Source organism: Haplochromis burtoni, unplaced genomic scaffold (genome assembly GCF_018398535.1).
Source record: "Haplochromis burtoni strain Fernald_Lab_line unplaced genomic scaffold, NCSU_Asbu1 Contig_31, whole genome shotgun sequence".
NCBI classification, from domain to species: Eukaryota; Metazoa; Chordata; class Actinopteri; order Cichliformes; family Cichlidae; genus Haplochromis; species Haplochromis burtoni.
This window is the reverse complement of record NW_024582392.1, coordinates 2,539,251-2,563,294: the sequence shown is the minus strand read 5'-3', so window position 1 is coordinate 2,563,294 and position 24,044 is coordinate 2,539,251. Positions and strand designations below refer to the sequence as shown.

General features: G+C 38.5%; 1 protein-coding gene across 1 annotated transcript; it reads left to right on the top strand.

Moving 5' to 3' along the window:
* The first annotated feature begins 373 nt into the window (after positions 1-373).
* Positions 374-15,759, top strand: si:dkey-261h17.1 (probable secreted beta-glucosidase SIM1). Its single transcript, XM_005918896.3, has 5 exons — positions 374-617; positions 10,922-10,981; positions 11,162-11,298; positions 13,547-13,744; positions 14,002-15,759. The coding sequence occupies exons 1-5, from the start codon at positions 536-538 to the stop codon at positions 14,191-14,193; spliced, it is 669 nt and encodes a 222-aa protein (XP_005918958.1). The 5' UTR covers positions 374-535; the 3' UTR covers positions 14,194-15,759.
* The last annotated feature ends 8,285 nt before the right edge of the window (positions 15,760-24,044 follow it).

Genomic DNA, 24,044 nt, shown 5'->3' with positions numbered 1-24,044 from the left:
TACTTTTGCACTTGTTTTTCATAGACCGGTCAATAGAAATGGCTCATATTTCTGCTAGAGTATCACCTGAAGCCTTTCTTAAGTCTAAGCACAACCACCAAATTGCAGAAAAATCGAAACAGTGCATAAAATGCGCACACTTTTGTGAAAGAAGACAAATATTTTCACCAGGAAACAAACCTACAACACATAAAGCTTAGTCTGCTGCCAAGTATCTCCCAATAACATCTCATTATCCCATTCTGGCCAGCTAATCATGTGAGCACACACAGGAACACAGTAAAGGGAGGAAGAGGGACTGTTGCTCTGGGGGAAATGGGCAGGAGGCAGTTAGAAAGGGGGTGTGGAAAAAGCACAGAGTGAGAGGCCAAAGAGTCGGGCCATATAAAGAGAAAGAGAACACAAACCAGGCTCTATCTTTCTCCTCTATCAGACCTCACCGACGACCCTTTGCTTCCCCTCCCTCACACTAACCTTCAGTGTGTAGAAACTTTTTGCTCTAACACAGTCCCAGCACCAACTGAGACCAAAGAGGATGGCTACATCCACGTGGAGAATGAATGGACTCTACAGAAAGATGACTCAACCTCTGTTTCTCTGCACTCTGGTCCTTAGCAGTGAGTACTGTAATAAGTATTTATTAAAGTATGTTATTTTGCATTTTCGGGCATTCATCCTTAGTTAGTTATTCTATCCAAACAGAGTTTTATATATTGTGTGAAGTTCATTTATTTTTTTATCTAAAAGTGTCTAACGTTCTACTCCATCAGCAAGATTTTGTTTATGTCACAGTAGCTTACAAACTAGCTGGGGATTTGCTTTGATGTGTTCCACCATGAGATTGCACACAAATGCAAAGAGGCATGGTTAGCAGTGGAGTAGCAGCAGACACAAAGGCTTTGCTCAGAAGTGGAAGCTGCTGTACATACTCATTATACTTTATACCCTGCAGTGTATCTCCGTGGAGCTAGTAAACCACACATAATATAGTCTCAGAATACACACACACACACACACACACACACACATTTTGCGGAATGTATTTAGAGAGCTGCACATGTACTACATGTGTAAAAGTAACCACATTTCATATTATTTCATCACTGAGCAAAAATAGTTCTTTCATCTGTGTTCCTTATAGTAAATGTGTGTGCCTTTGTGTGCACAAGTGTGCAATTATGCGGATGTGTGTGGACACACTGGGCAGTCCACTCCAAATCAGTCCGAGGCCTGACGTTAATTGCAGGGTAATGTATGGCTTGGACGATAGAGCTTCCTCGCTTGTGGAACCAGGTCTAGTTCTAGTTCAGCCCAATGTAACGACTTCTGCAGAGCTAAGGCCACAGGGGCGGTAAATGTTTGGAGTGACCTTGGGAACACTAAGAGGAGTTTTCAAGATTGATGGAAAATAACTGAAGCTTAACTTTTAAAGGGGAAACAATCATGGGATGGCAGAACATGTTTGTAGTGTAGTAAAGAGGCATATTGCCTGCATCAGCAGCCTAACAGATGGTAATTAAATTTACATAGAAATCTAATTACTCTGGGCACACCCCGTCAACGCAGATTACTTTTTTCGATGTATATAGCCTAGTATACAAGTCACAAAGTCACCTCAAGAGGCGTTACTGTTCAGGCAACATGCTACTCCTTCAGTCTTTCTAATATTTAAAAACGTGAGAAATAATGTCTGACAAGTAAACTAATAACCAACCATGTTTATTTGTGTTAAGCAATGAATGATATGCACTCATACAGTAATGGACCTACAATGAAAGGGACTCACTTGACTTCAAGAACAACTTGTGGCTCACTATTTTGCCAAAGAACATTGGCATGGGAACAGACCAGGGATGAAACCTGTAATTACTAAAGCGCTAAAGCACCTGAGCTCCAGTGACCCTGGTTATTTGTGTTCTAATCTAGTCTAGTTTTATTGTGTCAAGAATTTTGTATAATTTAATTAACTGGGTTTGTTTTCACCCACTTCTTATTATGATTTCAGCCATGATCGCCTCGCCTTTTGCTCTATTTGCAAATCAATGTTTAAGCAGTGGTCTTAATTAGCATTTCAAAAACAAAGGATATAAACATTGCACCTTTATTTTAGGTTTAAGCACACAGCTTCTGATTTCTACTTTAAGAACTCCGCAGTTGTGTTGTCTGCTCACCCGTCCTACGCTTCTCACCACATCCAACAGCAGTCCTTTGATTACACAAATCTGGTCACAGACGGCTCAGAAAAACAAAAACTGAACATTTCTCACCTAATTATATGTGATGGATTGTTGTGTCTTCATGCAGCTCTGCCATTCTGTGTGTGCGTGTGATTATTTTGTTTCTTGTTTTGATTTAGTTTACATGGGTCCCAGCTCTAGGTCACAAGAGACAAATTGTCATTGATTTCTTTTGACAACACCAGCTTCTGTGGTTGCAGTAGTATCAAAACTCTCTGATATCTGGGAACCTTGAATACACATTTTTGCAAAGTCTTGGAAAGTCCCACATCATACAAAACCTTTCGCAATTTGGTATGTTGGCATTGTGACCGGTGTTGTAATAATAGTTTATCTCAAAGTCTCAGAGTATTAGAAGGTAAATGAAGTGTTGGTTCTCACTTTCAGCTTGTTGTACGTGGGAGGAATGGACAGCTGTAAAGACTTTTTATAAAGACAAAACTGCTAAAACCAAATGACTTGAAACGGCCTTTGGTTGGAGCATTTCCAAAATGCCAATGGGCTGCTTTCAGTCAGGAGTGATGACTAGCTACTGAAACGAAGGATAATAAAGGACACACCAGATGTTATATACAACAAGGCACCCTTAGAGATAGAGTCCCTCAACTGGTCAGAGTGTTTTTTATGTGCCTGTGGCATGTCAGCAGCATATTATAGAGGATGTTTAACAAAAAGTTTTTGGCTTAGCAGTAATGTCATGTTGCTGCAAACGTACAAAGAACTATAAAAAAAAGTGTCCCCTCTGCACAGTTTTCATAAGGTGGAGATTTGCTATTGAGATAAAGACTGCTTTTTTGTTGTATCAGGGTGTAAACATGTTTATTTCTACTGCTGGGACATTAACTTGGGCATCTTGGGCACTGACTTGCAGAATCAGTCTCAAGTGGCCATTCAAAGAACTGTTTTCTTGGAACCAAATTTCCTTCACTTTTAACCCCAGAATTACTCACTTGGTTTATCAGAGCAAACATCCTTGTCACATATAAACAGGTCTCTCACCCTGACTGCAAACAGATTGAGTTTATACACTCACTTCCCATGGCTGTAATTCAGTATCTATGCAGGCGTGTAAATATGCAGCGCTGACATGGCCATGGACTAAAATCTTAGATGATGTCATTCATTGCCTTTTGGAGTGTGTTATAAGCGGTCTCTCTCCCTCTCTCTCTCTCTCTCTCTCTCTCTCTCAAGATTTCAGGGGAAAACCCAAGCTTTAAATCTGCTCTGGAGAAGGGGAAAAACATCTTGTCTCACTTACTTCAGCTTGTCATCTACAATGACTGTTTCTGTTGCTAAGTCAGGGCCTCAGGCGGAGCAGAATATGATAGAACAATTGCTGCTACATATCATAGTGAAAAAAGTTTCATTCATGGTTGGAATATTCCAGTTTCTTATTAAGTTACTTGTGTGCATTTTTGCACATGTGTAGAAGTAAAAAGCCGTTAGTACTTTGTGATGATCTGTAAAAATATGAGACTAATTCGTTCTGAACAAGAACAAGTAAAAGATGAAAGGGTCAAGACTTAATGTTTTAAAGTGAAAGAGCAGACTTCAGTGAAAATAAGCCCTGATATGTCTCTGCACACACATTTTTGAAGCTTTGTTTCTCAGACAACAACTTTGCCAATGTAAACATGGCCAGAATATTGCCACTCATGGCCCTCGGCTATTGACCAGCATTCTTTCAGTCTCAAGTTGTGATGATGAAGTTTGAGTCACGTCATCTGCTGAAGGGTGTGGGTCTTTTATGTAAGCCTTGGCAGATCATGGTCTTATGTCAGCCTAGGGTGTGTGTTCACTTGGGCCCAAAGTCATGGTTGAGGAGCCATGTGAGCTTGCAAAGCAATTAAACCTGAAGCCTGTGTTCTGTAAAACCAGCCATTTTGCTTTAGCGATTTCTAAATGTGCAAACCGGGTTAGATGTGAATAAACAGCTTGTATCAGTGTACATTCTGACACCATATCTCTGAACCCACATGCGCAAAATCACATTTTGAAATGTATTTCTCTCTGAATTATCTTTATTTGGAGCCAACTTCCTTCCAAAAATGATGTTAATGAAAAGCAAAACAAAGCCGCTAACTAATGATCATCCATGAAAAGGAAATTACTTCAATAAATAGATTGTCTAGCAACAATATTTACCTTGTGAAACAATCTTAACTAGAAAAAGTTGCATTTCCTGCAAAAATGCAGTGTGAATTCTGTGTAGTGGAATTTGCTAAAAACAGCTGAAGAAGCTGAACTTTCTGCTGAAAAGAGGTGAAAAAAAATGAAAATTCTGCTGAAAAGAGGTGTAGAAGCGGAATTTGTGCTGAAAACAGGTAAAAAAAAGCAGAACTTTCTGCTGAAAAGAGGTGAAGAAGTGGAATTTGTGCTGAAAAGAGTTAAAAAGCTGACATTTGTGCTAAAAAGAGGTGAAAAAGTTGAACTTAAAAGAAATTTTGCTTAAAAGAAATTTAGCCATGGCTGACATTCAAACCCAGTCCTCCGAGTCACAAAACAGCTGCTCGTCTCACTGAGCTGAAACACAGCTCACCCTTGTGAGCTAAATCAGCAAACACACTTGTAATGTGGTTCCATTCATCAAAATGGGCCAAAAAATGGCATAAAAACCTTCATATTTCAAAAAGTATAAAAGTTATGAGCACCAAAAGATATACCAACCGTTAGCAGAGTTTGAATGGTGGAAATTGTATGAAAACTGAAGGGGTAGTTAACCAGCAAAGAACGGAGCAACTAGAATAATAAGGTAGAAGAAAGAGAAACAGGATCTCAAATTCACACAACAATGAAAAACAGAAGCTGTGCTACCATTCAAATCTTCCTTCTTCCAATTACTGCTGTTCTGGTGAGCTTATTGTTCCTTGTTCCCCTGCTGCAATTTTACAGCTGCTAGGATTGAAAGAAAAAAAAAAGTAGTCTCTCATTTAATTGAAAATTGGCAGTATGAGATGTCCAAAGGATGAGAAGCTCTTAACATCTTTGCTCAGATGAACCTCAGCTCTATATTCAGCTAATGAACAGAAAATAAGTGTGATTTCTAAAACAAGAACTTGGAAAAATCGTTTCACTTATTATGTCATCATTGCTTTTTCCCTTGCTAAAACGTAAGCAACAGATTGTCCTTACTGACTTATGTAAAGTTATGAGGATGTCGTAACACCAGTAGAATGCAATCACTGCATAAACTACATAATCTACGTTGGATACCCAGGCTGGGATTTCCTTAAAGAGGGCTATATTGTTTACCCAGGGGGATAAAAGCCCTTAATGAGCATTAGTGGGGGGTTTTGACTGCCAAAATAATAGCTCTTGGTAATTAATGTTCATTAAATGGCACACTGTTGAAGGCATACTTTAGACATCCTAATTGAAAGCATAAGACTGCACCCCTTGCTGTTCTTAAAAGCCCTTGGTTGGAACACCACATTCATTTGTAGCGTATATGTTTCTGGGCAAGTGTTTTCATTTGTAGGAGATACTGCATTGTTTAGAAATGCGTAAGGTTTTTGAGTTATTACAGTTACTTCTCTGGCTTCCTCTTCCAATTTGGTTCCTTAGTTTCAGTAATATCAAAGCCAGATTGTTTAGAGCGATATGTTTCGGTCTCTTTTTTCTTTCCCAACAGAGTATCATGAAACATGTCTTGAAATCAATCCATGGATAGAAAAGGAGAGCAGCTTGCCGCCTCTTGGAACAGCTGGTGTGTCCAGTTTCTAATCCACTAAGAAAATGGATAGACTGTTTTGGAAACATAGGTTTTGAGTTTCACTGCCCTGCTGAAACGATTTTAATGAGTAAATTAGAGGTTGAATAAAAACAACAGTGAGCGGCTGCTATCAGTAATAATGTTACCTTTTTGTTTTTTGCTTTATTGCTGAAAAACATTTTTTTCTGTACTATAGCTTTCGAAACACAATAGGCTTGGGTAGAATATCAGTAAGTAAAATCTTCCTAATAAAAACAGTCCCAGGTTATATTTCTTAACAACAGGCATTATAGTTCCACTCCAAGAGTATGTTCCTGGTGATGGCTGTTATCTGTAGTTTCCAGCACGTTTGTCCCTGTAGTTATAAGAGGTCACTGTGTGCTGTGATATCCACATCCTGTCATACAATAGGATGTGCATGGATAACATTCCAAGCCTGTTAATTATTATTGTTTTTTGGGTTGTTTTTTTATGGTTGTGTTTTGTTTCAAAGCAGGGGCGTGTGCAGGGTGGAAAAAGTCAACATTTGCCAACCGTCTGTGCAGAAGCAAAATTAGTTCTTATGTTCACTGATTAACTGGTATATTCCAAGTGTTTTCATTGCACCAAATAGCAATAAACGGAACTGTAGTGATTTAGTGTGCTGTTGTTTTCTTGTTTTTTTGGTGTTTAGTTGGTTTATGCTATGAAAAGATCTATATTTTTTTTTGAAGGCCTGCAGGATTGAAAAGAATCTCTGCTTAAATTTGAAATATAAAATAGAATTCCTCTTAATAGGAACAACTAGGAGTAGCAAGGGATGAGTGATGGGAGACTTTGGGCTCTGCTTTGGACATCTGGTGAAGTAATGGAAGGAGGGTGTGGCTCATTATGACATCCAAGGTGTTGTCTCTACAGTCTGGGTGGAGGTCGAATCTAAGCCCCAAGGTTTAGGGCTGAGACTTTTCTCCTTTTGCATGATGTTACTGATTTCACAGCACAGCACATATGTAGGGAGGGAAAGAGCTCCCCAAGGAGACTTGCTGCAGCTGCACCACTCATCCCCCTCTGCAGGCCTCCTCCCCAATCTCCCCAGAGAGGAAACAGGCCTCATCCTCAAATACCATAAGTAAAGGACTCCTGTCCCCGGCTTATACTGTCTGACTGCAACCACTTAATCAGGTGTGACAACGTTTGTTTTTACTGTAATTTCCTGCTTCTTCCCCACCCTAAAATCAAAAGCTGGGATGACAATCACAATGGCAGCTGAGAGATTTTTGTTTCATATTTAGTTATTTCCCATAACAGCGACATGGGAAATAAAACTATCCTTATTCTCATATATAGGCAGACATACAGTAGACTTATGCATTAAAGGAGTCTGTTTATTCAGCGCAAGTAAAGTATTGATGATGATGATGATGATGATGAATTCAGAACAAGCATTCCAAGTATTGTATGCAGCAGAATCCACTCATGCAGTTTGAGCACTAGATCAACGATTTCAATTTCATCATGGTTGAATGAGAAATTCAAAGGAAGTGCTCAACGTCTGATGCTAAAAAAGTGTGTTTTTATTATTGTTATGCTCATCATTATTGCTATTGGACTCAATATCTCAACTGCCCTTTAAATGCCATAAATAGCTAAAAGTAAATCAAGTAAATAAAGTGAAGCAAGCACAGGATAACATAAAAAGTTTAATTTTCGTACTTTTTTATGAGTAGAGAAGCTGCATTCTCAGGAAGAGACCTGGAGCTACCATTAAAATGAACACACAGGAGTAAAATCTGTATTTAAGCTTACCTTACCTAGGTAGCAACCGACTGAACTATCTTCAGAGAACATTACGCTTTGTACATTCTCTAGCTTGTGATTTTGGCACCGTGCTCTTGAAATTATGTTTTTGCATCTGTTAGTGCATACAGCAAGGGAAGACTTTTCCCCAGTGAGGAGGAGGGGTGAAAGAAGGTTGTCTGGCATTAAACAAAACCAAATGTAAAAATGAAAGGTCTGGCTGTCATAGCAAGTTTAGTGCATAAATTGATGATAATGATACGCGGCCTCCTCCCTGCAACATGTGGCTATAGCACCCCTGCACAGACTTGAATCTTCTATAGACTGAATACACAAAGCTTTTCTAAAAGTAGTGATTGATGATGTGCAATCCAGGTTGCCAGTTCTGTAATGACCTTTCATGCTGTAATCCATTACTACAAATCCAGTCACTTGTGAAATTCTTGAGAATCTCCCAAGGGATCATCTTGCTTTATTTCTGGGGCTGACATCCACAGTGTTTACAGCGTATCTGACTTTAGGGGTTGCTTACATTCCCCTGCCATTTAAAGTACATGAAGTACAGTTGGATTAAACTTGAGACCAGCATCTCATTACTCCAGCAGCATGTTAAAAACTCTTGTGGTCCTATAAACTATGTAAAGAGAACAAAGCACTTCCCGGGAGATACATGCACGTCATGGCAGCAGACAAAGCAGGTGCTTTAAGAGACTCATATTTCTTTTTTTTCAAAGAAGTTTTACCTTTTGTCTCACTGTCTGTAATTTTAATTTGTCCAACAACAACTACAGTGTACAGCACATCTGATTTAACTTATTATTTAGTTCTTTACATCTGGCTACACACCACATCAACCGGTAGAACACCCAGGCTAAAAGGAGGACAGCCAGGCCAGGAAGTCCACTTCATGTAGTCAAGCAGTGAAGAGCAAGATTTACTCAATCTTCACCCAAGATTTACTCACAGTCTTGGCCTTATGCTTTCTGAGAGAGACCAAGGATGTGTTTATGCATTTTTTTTGTGTTTCCCTGTGTTTGTGTTGAGACTGGAGCGCCTAAGGCTTCTTGTTGAGGCCAGGGGGGCCTTGTTGGAAACATAGGAAGACTTTTCACACAATTGTATAAGCTCTCTCTGTCCACAGTAGTGAGGCACTACTACCTATAACGATTTGACATATTCCATAATGTTTCAACATGTAAGGATTAATGTAATCACCTTTTTCTTGAATTGTGATTTTTTTCATTTATAAAACATAAGAATAAAGGGATTTACAGTGTCTTACAATTCATACAGACTGCTTAGTAAGTGGAATGCTTTAAAATCTTTCACTGATACTGATTGCACTAAGAAATATTTAGAGTCACGAGGTATAAACTAAGGTAAGTCAATTTGGTAGGCTGGCTATTTTTGACATATTAAACACAGCAGATTAAATCATAATTAATCGAATGATCTGATAGCCCAGATTTGTACCCCAATTTACAAATTTAATTGTAGCATATGACCAACTTTGGTCAATATCCAGCCATTTGATGCTGTTGGTGAGAAAGGACACATTGCTGGAGAGAACCATGGTCCAAGTGGTAGATGCATCATATTGGCCATTCGCTAGCTTCTTGTTTTGGATGAAAACATTTCAAAGTGACCTTGGCACTTCCCCAGAATATGTTCAAATTAGCCATGTTTATAGGATTACAAACACACGCTAAACACTTAAATCTACGTCCCATGAATGTGTGTTGTGTTTCACTAAATAATGATAGTGGTGCACTGAAAACATTTTGCTCTGATTGCAGAATAGTTTTGGTTACACGTAAAATTGTTTACACACTACACTGGGTTTCTTCCATGAGGAGGGGAGTGTTTAGAAGTTCAGGCTGAATTGAATTACACCGCCATCATACAGTAGGCAGGATGATCCCTGATGCTGATTATGTCTCATTTACCCTTCATGACTGTGGCAAAGCTGTGCTACATAGTTATATCTTTTTGCGGCTGTTTTTAAAAAATAAAAGTCAAAGGAGCTTTTTATCGGAGCATTTACGTTTAATAACACTGTCTAGTCTTCAATATATAAAAATACTTGTTAAGATTAATTTTCAGTCATAATATGATTATGATATTAGATTTCCAAAAGAAGTTATTACATAAACAAGATTTCTCCCAGGAGATGGATGTGTGGTGAGGTCACGACCCTTTGAAACTTAGCTGCTCATTTTTATATGATGCAGAGAGTAAAAATTAAGACAACCGTGAGTACTAATTAGGAAGTACCCTTAAGAAAATATGCCAAACTGTTAAATGTTTTTGGGTGGGCTTGAGGCTTAAATCACCAGGAGAAGATGTTCAAACCACCTTTTTAACCTCTATTAGAAACAAACAAAATGAAGAAAAAAAACCCCTCACAAATATTTACATAAAACATCTTTTCTTAAAGGTGATTATATATACATTAGCAGTGTGTTGCAACTGCAAGAAGTACTGCACTGGCATAACTGTGGAAAACCAAGTGTAAGAAGTTTTTGATATTTGATATCTGAGAATTACAGATGATGTGAAGACAAGAGTCAATGCTGGAGATGGAAAAAACTTTATCTTTGGAACCTTTACCTGTATGAATGAACTGAAACAACTAGACGTTAACTACACTCATTTTGTGGGATTTGGTATATTTAATGTAATCATAACTGCAGCACACATCATGGAACTAATTATAATACTTCAGGTAGGACCCGATTGATTTAGTTTGCATCAGAATTTGTAGGCTAATCGTTTAAGATTTGGTACTTGCTCTCATTTGAGACTTCACTATCACTTTTATATAATAAATAAATAAATGTCCTCTTCCCAAGGAATCATAACATTTGGGCTGCACTGCAAGTTTGAAGCAAATCCAACAGAATAGGTTCAAAATAAGGCTTGAACTGTAATGTAAAGCTAGCTAATGTTGCCATAGGAAATGACATTATACTTTGGACCTACAATGCCGAGAAAAAAAACCCTGCTTTGTCTGATTGGCATCAAACTTTATGAGCCCTTGCAAGAAATGAAATGACAAAACATATGGGACAAACTGTGTATTTATGCAAGCAGCTTTTTTTTTTTTACCATTTTAATTATAAAGTGTTTAATTTGCAATTCCTTTTTCTCGATGTCTCTGTCTTTCTGTGATTCACCTGCTCTCCCTTCCTTACAGGTGTAGTGATATGTCAAGACCAAACCACCGCCTCTACCAAAACACCGAGTGTCAGTAACGGTAAGAACCTTCAAAAAAGGTATAATGGGATGTGAGAACAGCACTGGATTCCAGAGAATTTCACTATATTTTAGAGATATTATTTTAAAGTGCCAAGTTCCTTCAAAATATATACAGACATGCTTTTGTGACATATGACATGGTGCCTGACAAAACTTTGTATTTAAACTTTATTTTCAGAGACAAACGAAACCTCCATTGATTCCCTGATTACTTCAATAACCAAAAGTTTGGCTTCCGGTAACGACAGTGAGCTTTGGTTGCTCACGGTAGAACCGCGAATGGATGAAGAAAACTCCAGCAATGATAATACAATGGTAAATACCGGCCTGTAGCATCATATTTTTTCAACTTATTAACAAGTAGTACCTCTATCACCAATAAATCACACAGCAAAAATGAAAATTATATATGTTATGCTGCATGTTATATAAATGATGACATTTATTTTTTAAACATGTATTTACAAGGGATGACAAAAGCTGTAGTTATATGTATATGTGCAATATATGTGGAGTATAAGTACAGTGATATGAGAGGAGACAGCGCTACATGTGGCAGAATTGACAAATAAAGTTGACTTTGACTTTGACTTTGACTAATCCCAGTAACGTCCTGGTGGCATTCCCTCTAACCAAGACCCTTTATCTGGCTCCCTACACCTTGGGCCCAGAGGAAGTGTTTTGTGCTGCTTGGAGGAATCAACTGAATGTGTTTAAAGACCTACAGTTGGAAAAATTGGTCTCATAAAAGTGGATCTTTTCTCAGACATTCCTCAGCAGTTGTAAATCATGAAGCTGTGCTCAATGCTGGAGACAAATGAACTGGAGAGCTAATGTTTCCACTCATGCACTCGAACAGGTGTGGCTCATTTTTTTCCAACTGTTTTTTGCAACAACTTTAATATATTATAGATTTTTTATTTCTTTTTAAGGTTTGTCAAAACAGAAATATCTGACCTACAGAAAGAACTACAGATTTATCTTACTGTTTAATACAATATACTTATCCTCACATTATTAAACTGTAATTGCACATGTATTTTTTGACGAACAACAAAAGAAATTTGATGTTAAATGTTACATCATCGCTACATTGTGCCATATGTGACTCCAGGTGTGTAGAGACAGCGCAACAAGTCCGTTATATAGGTCATTACTGCAACATCAAGCCAGGACCATCAACTGTCCAACTCAACCTGAAACTAAACATGAAATTCCTAAATAGCTTGATATGACACTGATAACAGAGTCGGTATCAGTGGATCACATTTTATAATATTACAATGGAGGTTATGGGAAATAAGAACACTAAAATCTGTAAATCCAACACATGTTTTTCTCCTTCTATCTTCAGTATCAAATAAATTGTTTATGTTAAAATATGCCGATTCAAATTAAACATCCAACTATGGTCATGTAAGTTCAAGCAAAGCAGGAATGAGATGTAGGATTTGATCAGTCACAAGCAACAGATGGAGAACAGCACAGATTCCCTGGGATTGATTTTGTCATTTGACTTCAGCCTTCCTGAGTTTCTTCCTCTTCTTTTCAAAGCTCTGAGCATTACAGAAGAGTCCAGCTGTGAGCCCACTCCCAACTAACTGAGGATTCAAAGTTACAGCTCACAGTGGTCTTCTGGGAATGCTGAAAGCAGTCTGGATCACATTACAGAAGAATAAAAAGTGTTCCCAAGTTACAAAGCCTGAAGTTGTGCAATGATGATATCATTATTCAGGGATAAAGTGGGTAAAAAAAAACGAAGGTGTGGTCAGCAAGTTCACTCAGCTGCATCTTGTCTGTAAGGCACACAAGGCCAGTGTGTAGTCTGAAACACACGTTTGATTGGTGGCCCTGTGCTCAATGTGTATGAATAAAACTATGTACTGAAAAAGTGAAAATTGCATTAGGCAATTGCAAACTAGGATATATTTTGTAGGAGATTGCTCCAGCCTAGACAGTGACATATGGAAAAGTGTACTATTACAGAAACTACTGTCCATCCACATAACAGCAAGTATGTACTTTTTTGTTTTTCTTACTTTTTGTGTGAAAACCCTTCATAATATCTTTTTAATATACTGTATATGAGTTTCTCTCAAAGCTACAGAAGGTGAATTTCAGAAAAAAGTTATTTATCCATCCATTCTCTTCTGCTTGCCCATAGGATCATATTTATTTATTTATTGTTTCTGATTTTTTTTTAAACTACTTGCAAATAGACAATCCTCACGCTTCCTTCTTTATTCTCCATTGAAATAGGACAGCATGGACATTATACACCGGCTACAAATCATATTATAAAAGGCCAACATTTGGCGTCACGTTTAATTTGAACCCTACTCTCCCTGCGAAAGTTCTCTAATTGTAATGCACTACCACAGATACAGACAGCAAAAACTCAGCTATGAGAACTTAACTTGCACTCTCACAACTTGCATCTCATGACTGAAATAAGAACACCTCTTATTTTCTTCTGGATTTTTTTGACCAGAAATGTGTGTTTTTAACTGTTCCCATATAACTTTTTTTAATCACACATTGTCCTTTTATACTTTTTTTGTAGGTGGGAAGCACTAAAAGTCCATCACCATCATTGCATTCATCATCATCGTCGTCGTCGTCGTCGTCGTCATCGTCGTCGTCATCATCAACTTCCTCTGTGTTTGTGGGACTACTTGTCAGTGGTCTGCTTGCTGCCCTTGGAATCATTGTAGGTTATTGCTATTGCCAACGCAGGACTGACACCAAGGCAGTGAAGCTGGTAAGAATATTGTACAATATACAGTAGAGTATCTTTCCATTGTGGAACTCACTTATTTATATATTCAAGCTGGCACAGGTGTTACTGTAAGCTGTAGTACACCATACCGTGCACCCTGGATTAATTAAAAATCTTTATAACAATTGTAAATTCTGAACAGAAAGACGACTTTATATTATTTCATGTGTGTATTGTGATGGTCAGTTGAAAATTTCTAGTCTTTGTTTGATGAGCTCCTACTTGTGGTCTATTTACAGACAGATGCGACCTATCCAGCAGATCAGGAGAACCAGGGGAGCACTCTTGCTTCTGTAGCTCCCCTCATCCCCACTCCCGAGACCCAGGAGAAACCCAGCGTAAATGGAGAGTCCCCCGAGGCAGCAAAGACCCAACCTCCTCCACCTACCAACGGCCACTCCACCACCAAGACAGCAGACACTGAGCTGTGAAATAGTCCAAAATGAATTGAATCCCAGGAACTACCCATCTATACACACAGACACGTCTGATGAAAACACATCTTTTCAGAATTCACTCCTGCCTAATCACACAGAGGCCACAGAAATGTGGACTTTAGGGACTACAGCAATCCTTACATAAACACTCCTGTTGTTATATGGTCCTGTTACCTGCTCTTTTAGCTACGTGCCTCAAAAAAAATCAGGAAAACTAGTCTGATGATGACAATAATGGTAGAGATGAATGATGCTGATTAATCACGACGAAGACTCGGTTCCTGGGTTTTGATGGCAGTCAGGAAGGAGAAGAAAGACAGGAGATGGGCAGTTCTGGGTGTGAAAAGACTATAATGTTAGTATTAACCACAGCTTGCTACCATGATGACTGCAGCCTCTGGAGTCACAGCAATGTGCTGTCCACTTCAGCAGAGGCTCTGCCTGTCATCTGGTTTAATGCTCCAGCCAATCATCCAACTGAAAACACAACTAAAGCACCTAAACAACACGTGTCCTTACATTAATGTAAGACCATAACAGACAGACAGGAACTAACTTACACTGCCTTGAAATCTGTTTACAAGAATACATCTTGTATTCTTAACGTGCGTAGGTGGTTGAAAGTGTGTGTGTGTGTGTGTGTGTGTGTGGGTGTACTATGACATTTTGCATGAGTGTATTAACTTGCATCTGTACTGTGCATTGACTGTATATATCCATACATGCATCTACACTTATCCTCCTTATTGTACTGTATGTACATATGTGTGCTTCATGATCATTTTGATCAGTCATGTCAGTGATTGATAAATCTTAACCGCATGCGACAGCCATGAAAAATGTAGAAATTTGTAAAATTATGATAAATCTTAACCGCATGCAACAGCCATGAAAAATGTAGAAATTTGTAAAAGGATGGCTAACCAAGTTGTGGACAATCACCATGGTGAAGCAAAACGAGTATTGACGTTTAAGTCACACCGTGGCATTAATCACGAAGCCAAAAGGCCTCTTTACTCACTGTTTGACCAACAAACTCACAAGGACTTTAGACACAGAGCCTCCTTATGTCACCTCTGCCCATCTATTTGTTAGTATTATTCTCTGTCCAGTACTGTATATACTTGTTTTTATTCTGTGTATCCATACTTGTATTGCTCATTCTATGTGCCAAGATTTTCATTTTATAACTTTTATTGTGTTTATATACTTCTCCCATCATCATGATATTTTATCTAGGTTATATGACAAAGAAATATATTTAGAAATGAATCAAGTTCAGCATCTAATGGTCCAAATATGCCTTTTTTAATCCTATAAATACAGGTAACATCAGTTTTCCCTGACATGCCTAATAACAATAACAATAATGATAATAACTTTGAAAACTTTGATATCAAACTGGAATGTCCTGCATTCATTGTTCTTTTGATCCATCTTGTATCGTACCATTATCACATCAATATTTCAGTGTGACTATTTAATTTCACTAGCACTCTGTAGTTAAAATGGGATTTAACATGAAAAAAAAAACCTAAATAAATAACATTGTATATGTTTTCCTGTTTTCAGCCTATTTTTTCCCAGAAAAAAAGCGAGTGATTTTGCTTGAGTTTAAAGAGAAGTTGGATTTTTAACTGCTGCCAAGCTCCTTAGACAACTACTGACAAATTGTACACAGACACGTACATACTTACACACATCTGTGGTCTAAAACACATGGAATTTAAGTCCCATACAGCCCATAAGGTCCACAGCTGGTTTACATTAGCAGTAGTAGTGACATCACTTAACACTGTTTTGTCTTTCACAGTTTGGGTGGGGCAGTAAAAACATCCCCCAGCTGTCTTGTTGAATGGATCAGGACATGCTCAGAGTCAAAAGTCAGTTAAAAGTCAAGGCCATCATCATGGTTATACACATTTACTTTAAACATTCATGTTATATTGTTAGTATAGTATTTATAATATTATATTGATGTACAGGGTGGGCCATTTATATGGATACACCCCTATATGACCCGGTTACTGCGTTCACCAGATATCAACACAATTTCGATCCGCTCCTCACGTGTTAACCTCTTCGACATGTCAATGGCTGTGAACAAAGAGAAACTTGTAAATAACTCATGAAAGAATAAAGTTATGTTGAAACCAAGCACACCATTGTTTTTCTTGTGACATTACCAATAAGTTTGATGTGTCACGTGGCCCTCTTCCTATTGAAAAAACAAAGGTTGTATCCAAGATGGCCGACTTCTAAATGGCCACCATGGTCACCATCCATCTTGAGGAGTTTGCCCCCTCACATATACTAATGTGCCACAAACAGGACCTTAATATCACCAACCATTCCCATTTTATTACGGCGTATCCATATAAATGGCCCACCCTGTATTATGTGTTGCTCTCTGCCACACGTGACAGTTTGGCTATTTTTTCCCATACATCCATGCCTTTATTCCATCACAAGATCAGGTCCCATATGAATTCCTACCCTGCCCTGTCCCTCTCCACACCCTAAAGGAAAATATGTCCTCAATGCCATTTAGCAATGCTGTAGGACAACCCTGTTGCCACATGAAGTCACAATGTAAAGCCAGCAAGAAGCGCATACCATACTAAATGTAGTCAAGTCTAAGACTGGCCATCTGTCAGACAGCATCAAATTAAAAGGTGCAAATCCCAGAAAATGTTAAAATTGCTTTATCTATGCTCTCAGACATGTATCTCTGTTATTTACAACCTACTTGACAGGCTAATATTACATTATTTATTAAGCGTCTACTTTCAAGAAACACACTCCACCAATGTGAAAACGCCTAATTAAAGTCGTTTCCATCAGCTTTTACATGTTTACTCATTTCCCAAGTTTCTAGTTCATGTTTTAAGATATGTACTTTTTGCATTTGTTTTCCTCCATTTGTCCTGATGCAGTGTAAATTAACTGTAGCTGCATGCTGCACTGAAAAAAGAAATCAAATAAAGCACTGATTCCATATTGCTGTAGAAAAAACACTATCAGCTGTTTCGAAAGAAAAGATTAATAAGAAGTACTGTCTGAATTAACATGAACCTCATATGAGAATGTAGTTTAAGCCTTGAATTTTCCACCCCTATGCCCCTGCAGAGTATCAGTTCAAACCTTCCAATTCTCAGCTTTTGTTCAGAGTCACATAAGTCCCCTAGTTCCAAGCTTGTTCCTTTCGCATCTTTTATCCCATCCAAATCTTAGTCCCCCCACCCCTCTATACTCCTGGATTTGGCCAAGAGTAGTGTATGTGTGTCGTGGAATCTGGAATGATGGACTAAACTCAGCTGGTTGTTTTTATTGTGGGGATGATCCCCCCCTTAACATAGTTACAGCTGCCAAATACGTCATGTTTTCTTTCTCCACGCCAAAGCTCAGCCCTTCTAAACTCCTTAATGGTAAGATAATATTGGTTGGAATGGGAGGCTGGAGGAAAAGTAGAGCACTCGAGAGACTTTGTGGGACCCTGAGGTCAGAAGGTGTGGCCTGCACACTGAGCATATAAAGACTGATAAATGTAAAGGTTCATGAAAAGGTCATTGCTAACAGAAAAATCAACTTCATACTGCACAATACATTTAACCTGGAATAACTAAGTTACTGTGTCTTCAAGGAGAAAATACAATAAAGAATGCCTGCAGCTTGCAAATATCTGGATTATTATGTGAGCTGTATTAACAAAACAACTGTGCATAAGAAAGTGACTCTCTGAGGCTTTGACTGTGATAACATACTCTCTTTAGTCATATACAGTATTCCTGCCGTTTATTCAGTTAAGGCAGAGAGCTCTAAATCCCAATGTGGATACAGTGAAACAGATATTCTGTTTTCTTTTGGATTCATTCATTACATCTGAAAAAGAGAAAGCCTTTACTAAAAAACAATGTTTTTTTTATGTCGCATTCACCAAATTTGGAATCACATTGATGCCCATTTGTGATATGTGTATAAGAATTTCTTTTATTTATGTATTAATCACATTATTTTATTGTATAATGCCTTGGTGCCACTGGATTTTAGCATGTCTCACACTCATGCAGTTAGACAGAGGGTGGGGGTCTGGTAAGGAAGTTGGGGGAAGCAGAAAACTCCACAGGAAGAATCTTTTGTCTCTTCAGCGACTCTGGGAGGTAGCAAGGGAGTGTGAACCTTAAGGTGTGAAATAGCTGTGTACTGCCTTTTGTTCCTGGACAAGGTATTTAACTGAGAGCCATGCTAGGCTCAGAGAGAGAATCTGCTGACCGTCTGCCCCACTATCATGCATGCTCTCCACCAAGCTTGGTTTTCTGTTCTTTGTCTTGATTAAAGAATGTTAGCTACTGCTCACCGATGTCTGCAGGCTTTATTTAATGGAAAACTTCCACAACGTGTGTAAGCATTGGAGCAAGTGCACACTGCTTTTAAACAACCTTCTAAGGCTTTTCAAACATGGCTGGTTAACTTAAAATTTACTTTAAAATTAACATGTTCCCCTCCTTGTGATTCATGTATGATGATACTTCTTAAGAGGTGCATTTAACCGGACCAAGTTACTATGCACAAGGTGCCTGGTGTTAGAGAGACTGCAATGATTGGTTTTGTTCTCATCCACCAGTGTGGTTCAAATTGCAATTACTGACAACTACATTTCTCAGAGATTTTGTCCATATTGAACTGACATCATGTAGTTGCTGCAGATTTGTCAACTACACATCCATGATGCAAATTTTCCATTCAACCACATCCCAGAAGTGTTCAACTGGATTGAAATCTGGTGACTGCATAGGCCAGTGAAGTCACTGTCATGGCTCCAGCATCCCCCGCGACACTGATAAGCGGAAGCAAATGCATGCATGGATGGGTATATTGTGGGCATAAAAAGATAGATATAGTCAGCAACAATACTCGAGTGGCTGTGGTATTTGAATGAGCATCAAATGGTACAAAGGGGCCCAATGTGTTCTAAGAAAATACTCAAAACTCCACCATCACCAGTCTGAACCATTGATACGAGGCAGGATGGATCCATGCTTTGTGTTGTTTACTCCAAATTCTAACCATTACCAGGCAATGTTTTTCCAGTCTTCTACTGCCCAGTTTTGGTGAGTTTAGGTTCATTTTAGCCTAAGTTTCCTGTTCTTAAGGTGAAAATATCCATTGAACTACTGCTCAGTGGATATTTTTTATTTTTCAGACCATTCTCTGTAAAGTGTAGAAATTATGTGGGGAAAATCCCACTAAATTATTAATTCATGAAATCTCCAAAAGTTGACTCTGTTCATCTGGACGTAGCGTTTTCAGTGGGAGAAACGTTTCGTCACTCATCCAAGTGACTTCTTCAGTCTCAGCTGACTGCAGGTTTCCCCAATCTTGTAAACAGTACACTTGCATAATGACTGAAACCAGCTCATTGAATGAACAATGGGCTGGGAGGTCAGTTCCTTCATCATGATTATGCAAATTCTCATGACCACTGATCAAAGACCACTGATCAAATTCATGAAATACTCAGAGAAACCTCAAGCAACAACAATCTTTAACATGTCAGTAAGCCTAAATGCTTTGAGTTGCTCACATGAGCTTGGTTGATTGGATATCTGTGTATACAAGTCACTGAACAGATTTACCTGACAAAGAGAGAAAAAAAATGCAATTTTTACTTCTCTACATATACAATTACAACTATTATCCATCTCTTTTGCTTATCCTTTTTCAGGGTGGGGGGCTGTAGCCTATCCCAGCTGTCTCAGGGCGAGAGGCAGGGTACACCCTGGACAGGTTGCCAGTCTAACACATAGACACAGACTCGCACTCACATTCCCGCAATTTAGAGTTTCCAGTTAACCTATCTCCACGAACAGCATGTATTTGGACTGTGGGAGGAAGCCAGAGTACCAGAGCATGCAAACACAGGGAGAACATGTAAACTCCACATAGAATGACTGATGGTGGAATTGAACTCAGAACCTTTATGCTGTGAGGCAACCGTGCTAACCACCGTAATTATTACAGCTGTTACAGTTGTGACATTTTGAAATACAGAGCGTACCAACCGTTGCCTGACAGTCAAACAACAACTTACTGTTGAAGTACCAAATGCAGTTAGGAAGGATGTGAATGGGTGTCTAAACATGACAGGAGGAAGTTAAAGAAATGTGAGCCGCTTTTTTACTGGCATTTTAGAAGTGGTGAAAGGGCCACAGCAATCCACAGCAACAGGAAAGAAACCTAAGATACTTGAACATAGTTTAAAAAAACATGCATTGGGGAAATGTAATTTGCAGTTTCAAAGCTGGGATCCACATTAAAGGTAGGTGTTCTTTTGAAGACAAATATGGGGTTTCCCTGACTAATGTGCACACATAAGGGATTGACCAGACTGTCATTGTGTACATTATGGTTTTAAATGCAGTTTTTATTGGTTCTTTTTTAAAAGTCAGTAATACTAGGACACTATTTAAATCTCAAACTACATCTTATTTTCATAAATGGGATTAGATTATTCCTTTATTTAAACTCTTGTTAAGTCATTTCTGGTCATACAATAGTTTGCAACAGATTTTTCTGAGGATTTTTCTGTGGTGCATTTTGAAAGTAACGAATTCAAACTGAAAAGGTGATATTTCACATTTTGTCTCCATAGAAACCAAGACAACATGTAACAACGGAAACTTGAATTGATATTCCATCTGTTTCCTGCAAATCTCTCTGTGATATTGTTGTCTATTACCAACATCTGCTGTAGGAAAGAATCTGGAAAACATTGCCTCTTGTTTCCAGTGATGCAACAATCCAGAAGGCACATATCACCCTTTAGTAAACTGTAGTAAGCCTGAGCACAGTTGATTGCAGTAGAACAATTATTTACAAAACCAGTTACGAGTTTACAAAATCACTACACCAGACAAACTACACAATAACCCCACATTTTAGGTCTAATTTATTAGGCTAATAAAAAATACCTCATTTTAGCCTCAAAACACTTCTCAGCTACCCACTATAAAGTAGGTGTATACAGAAACACAACATTCTTCAAGTGACTTGCATGAGGTGCTTTTCCAAACTAGAGTTAAGAATGGACTGGAAAGTAAATGTGATATTGTTGGGTTAGGATGCCCCCTGCTGTGGCCTTAGGGCCAAACTGCAAACTCAAAGTTAAAAACGCAATAAACAGCCTATTCTTTTTTTTTGTTCTCTCCGGAAGCAGGCCGACAGACACAGCTACTGCTGCTGTTCACCATCAGCTCAACATATGGACATTCTTCACTTGACTCTACAACTTGATGATCAGTTTTTTCAAGCATAATTTTCCACAGAGGAATGGCCAACAATAAAGAGACAGCAACATTCAAGCCTAATATCTGCAGAAATATTATACATTAATGCCTTGGTACTGGAGGTAAAAGATCCAGTTAATCTATCTCTTTGTGCCTGACGATAAAATTATTTAAAAACAAATTAATCTTCATAGAGCCAACACGGGGAAACTACGGAAAAAAGTTACAGGAACATCTTAAAGTTGAAAAGTAGCTACTCACTGAACTTACCAGCTGGATGTGCCAACATAGCATTGCTGTGCATCAAAAACATGTATCGCCACTTTTGACTTTTTATAAATGTAATGTGCTCATTCTGCTGTGTCTACTCTCAGGTGTAAGAACTCAAATAACTAATGAAAATAAATGTAGTAGATTTATAGAGCCTTTGCTTTAAAAAAAAAAATGCAATTCAAAGTGCTTCACAGGTCTAGGTCCAATCAATAATCTATGTTAAACCATGAAGCTATGTTTTTATTACTCATCTTGTTGTGATGTCAGAAAAGAGAACACAAAGAACAAACAGTACTAACAAAGTTTAAGAAGAATTAATTTATGCAGACTAAAGCAGTGCTCAACTATGTTGACGTTGGGTAAAACACTAAATCAAATCCTATGTTCTGCAATCTTTTTTTTTTACATTTACTTGAAAGTAATGAGTATGAATCTTCTGCTGCCATTGTTCTAGGTGAATATGTTAATGTAGGTTAACACAGTGTGGCTTGTCAGGAGAGGCCAAGAAAGAGGGCAAATTCAAGGACCTGGAACATGAATGTCCAGAAAAAAATCTGAATGAGAGGCCGGTCTTATACTAGTATTTTGGGGACAAACTGGACTGAAAGGAAACACTTTGTTAAACCGCTGGTGTAGGAGAGCGGTGTGAACCAGTGATGAACAGAAGCAACTGAACCCAGGAGGTCAACATCAGTTTTTTTTGCCACCTTGTGGTGGACGGTAGAAGAATCAGTTTGCCAGCAAATACTCCTGTTGATCTTTGGCATTAAGCAGTGGTGTTTTTTGAAGTGGGTAGGAAGAAGAGGGAAAATTCCAGAGAAGACGTAGAAAGCAAAGGTGAGGAGTTAGACAGAACAGCAGGACTTCCTCAAGACCTTTCTTCTGGAGCATCTCTGTAGGTCACTGTACCTTCACACACTCCTCTGCAAACCATTAATTAAATCCAGTGTGGAATCCAGTCTCTGTCAATGCAAGTGTTTAAAAGATATTAAAAGACTTAAATCTGTCCCTAGTATACTTTTTGTGCATTTAAAGCAGGGAACAACAGTGCTGCCATGTGGGACAAATGACGCATGAAAAAAGACTGTGTAGGCTATGAAGGAAACTGACAATAAAAAAGCCAAGTGGTTACATGTATTGACCTACAGGGTCTCCCTGCTCTGCCACAAGCTTCAAGCTTTTGCCTTTTGTTTTTTATAAAACAAAACTAAGCGCACATAACTTTACCATCTATGACAAGGCATCATGTGATGCAACAATTTACCTTTGCCATTTGAGTTATTGGCTTCTCTGCCAGTAAGTTTGCTTCATGCATTGTACGTTTTCTTGAAGAAAACTCCTCATATAAAGAATACATCCTGTGAAGAGATGGATGCGGCTACCAGAACCGAAACCTCCTCTTATGCAACACCCTCCGCAAGTTTGCTACTGAAAACAAGAAGCAAGTTACGCAGTAGTATCTTAAAAGATGTCACACACAAATAGAGGGTAATTTGCTGCATAGTGAGAGAAGCCAAAGGAACAGAGACATCCATGTATCAGGTGAGTGTCCCGCTGTGATCCAGGGAGCTATGCCCAATCCACGGCCATACCATGTGAGATACATGGACTACAGTTTCTTCGCACACTTCAGCCAAGTGAACACCTGCAAGTCAATCCGACCGGGGAAAAGTGCTGCCGATCCAACAATGGATTCTCTCATTTACTTCACATTTACTTTACTTACACTGAGATGATTCCAGGCTATTAAAAAAAAGCATGCTTACTTTTGAACATGTGAGTCCAATTTTATGTTTATAGAATGTGTGAATGTGTTAAAACTCAGTTTTTGGTTCTCTCTTCACTGCCCCTATTTTTTCTTCTTTCCTCCTTTGATATGAGTCGATCCACCAGATTCAATGCTGGTGAAACTATACCATACCACCACCACTGATAACGTACAACCCTAACCAACCTCAGGAAGAAGAGGAGACATCACAGTGTCACTATTATACAGCACCAGATGAGAAATTAAGAAGCTTAACATCTTCAAACGCTTAATTTTTTTAACATGATACAGTGTCGTGTTATTGACCTTAGCACTAGAAAGTGTGCACCAGAAATTACTGGTAAATTCTCATAATATGTGGTCAAATGTATCTTAAGGAGGAAATCACTACAGATAATTTTATTACTCTTAATAGCCTTCGGACATTATTTGGCCAAGCTCGAAGTTTTTATAGAAATTGGGAAACTGCCAGGCTAGGAGTTGAGCTAGATTAGCTTTGGGTTGTTTTTTTAAGACCA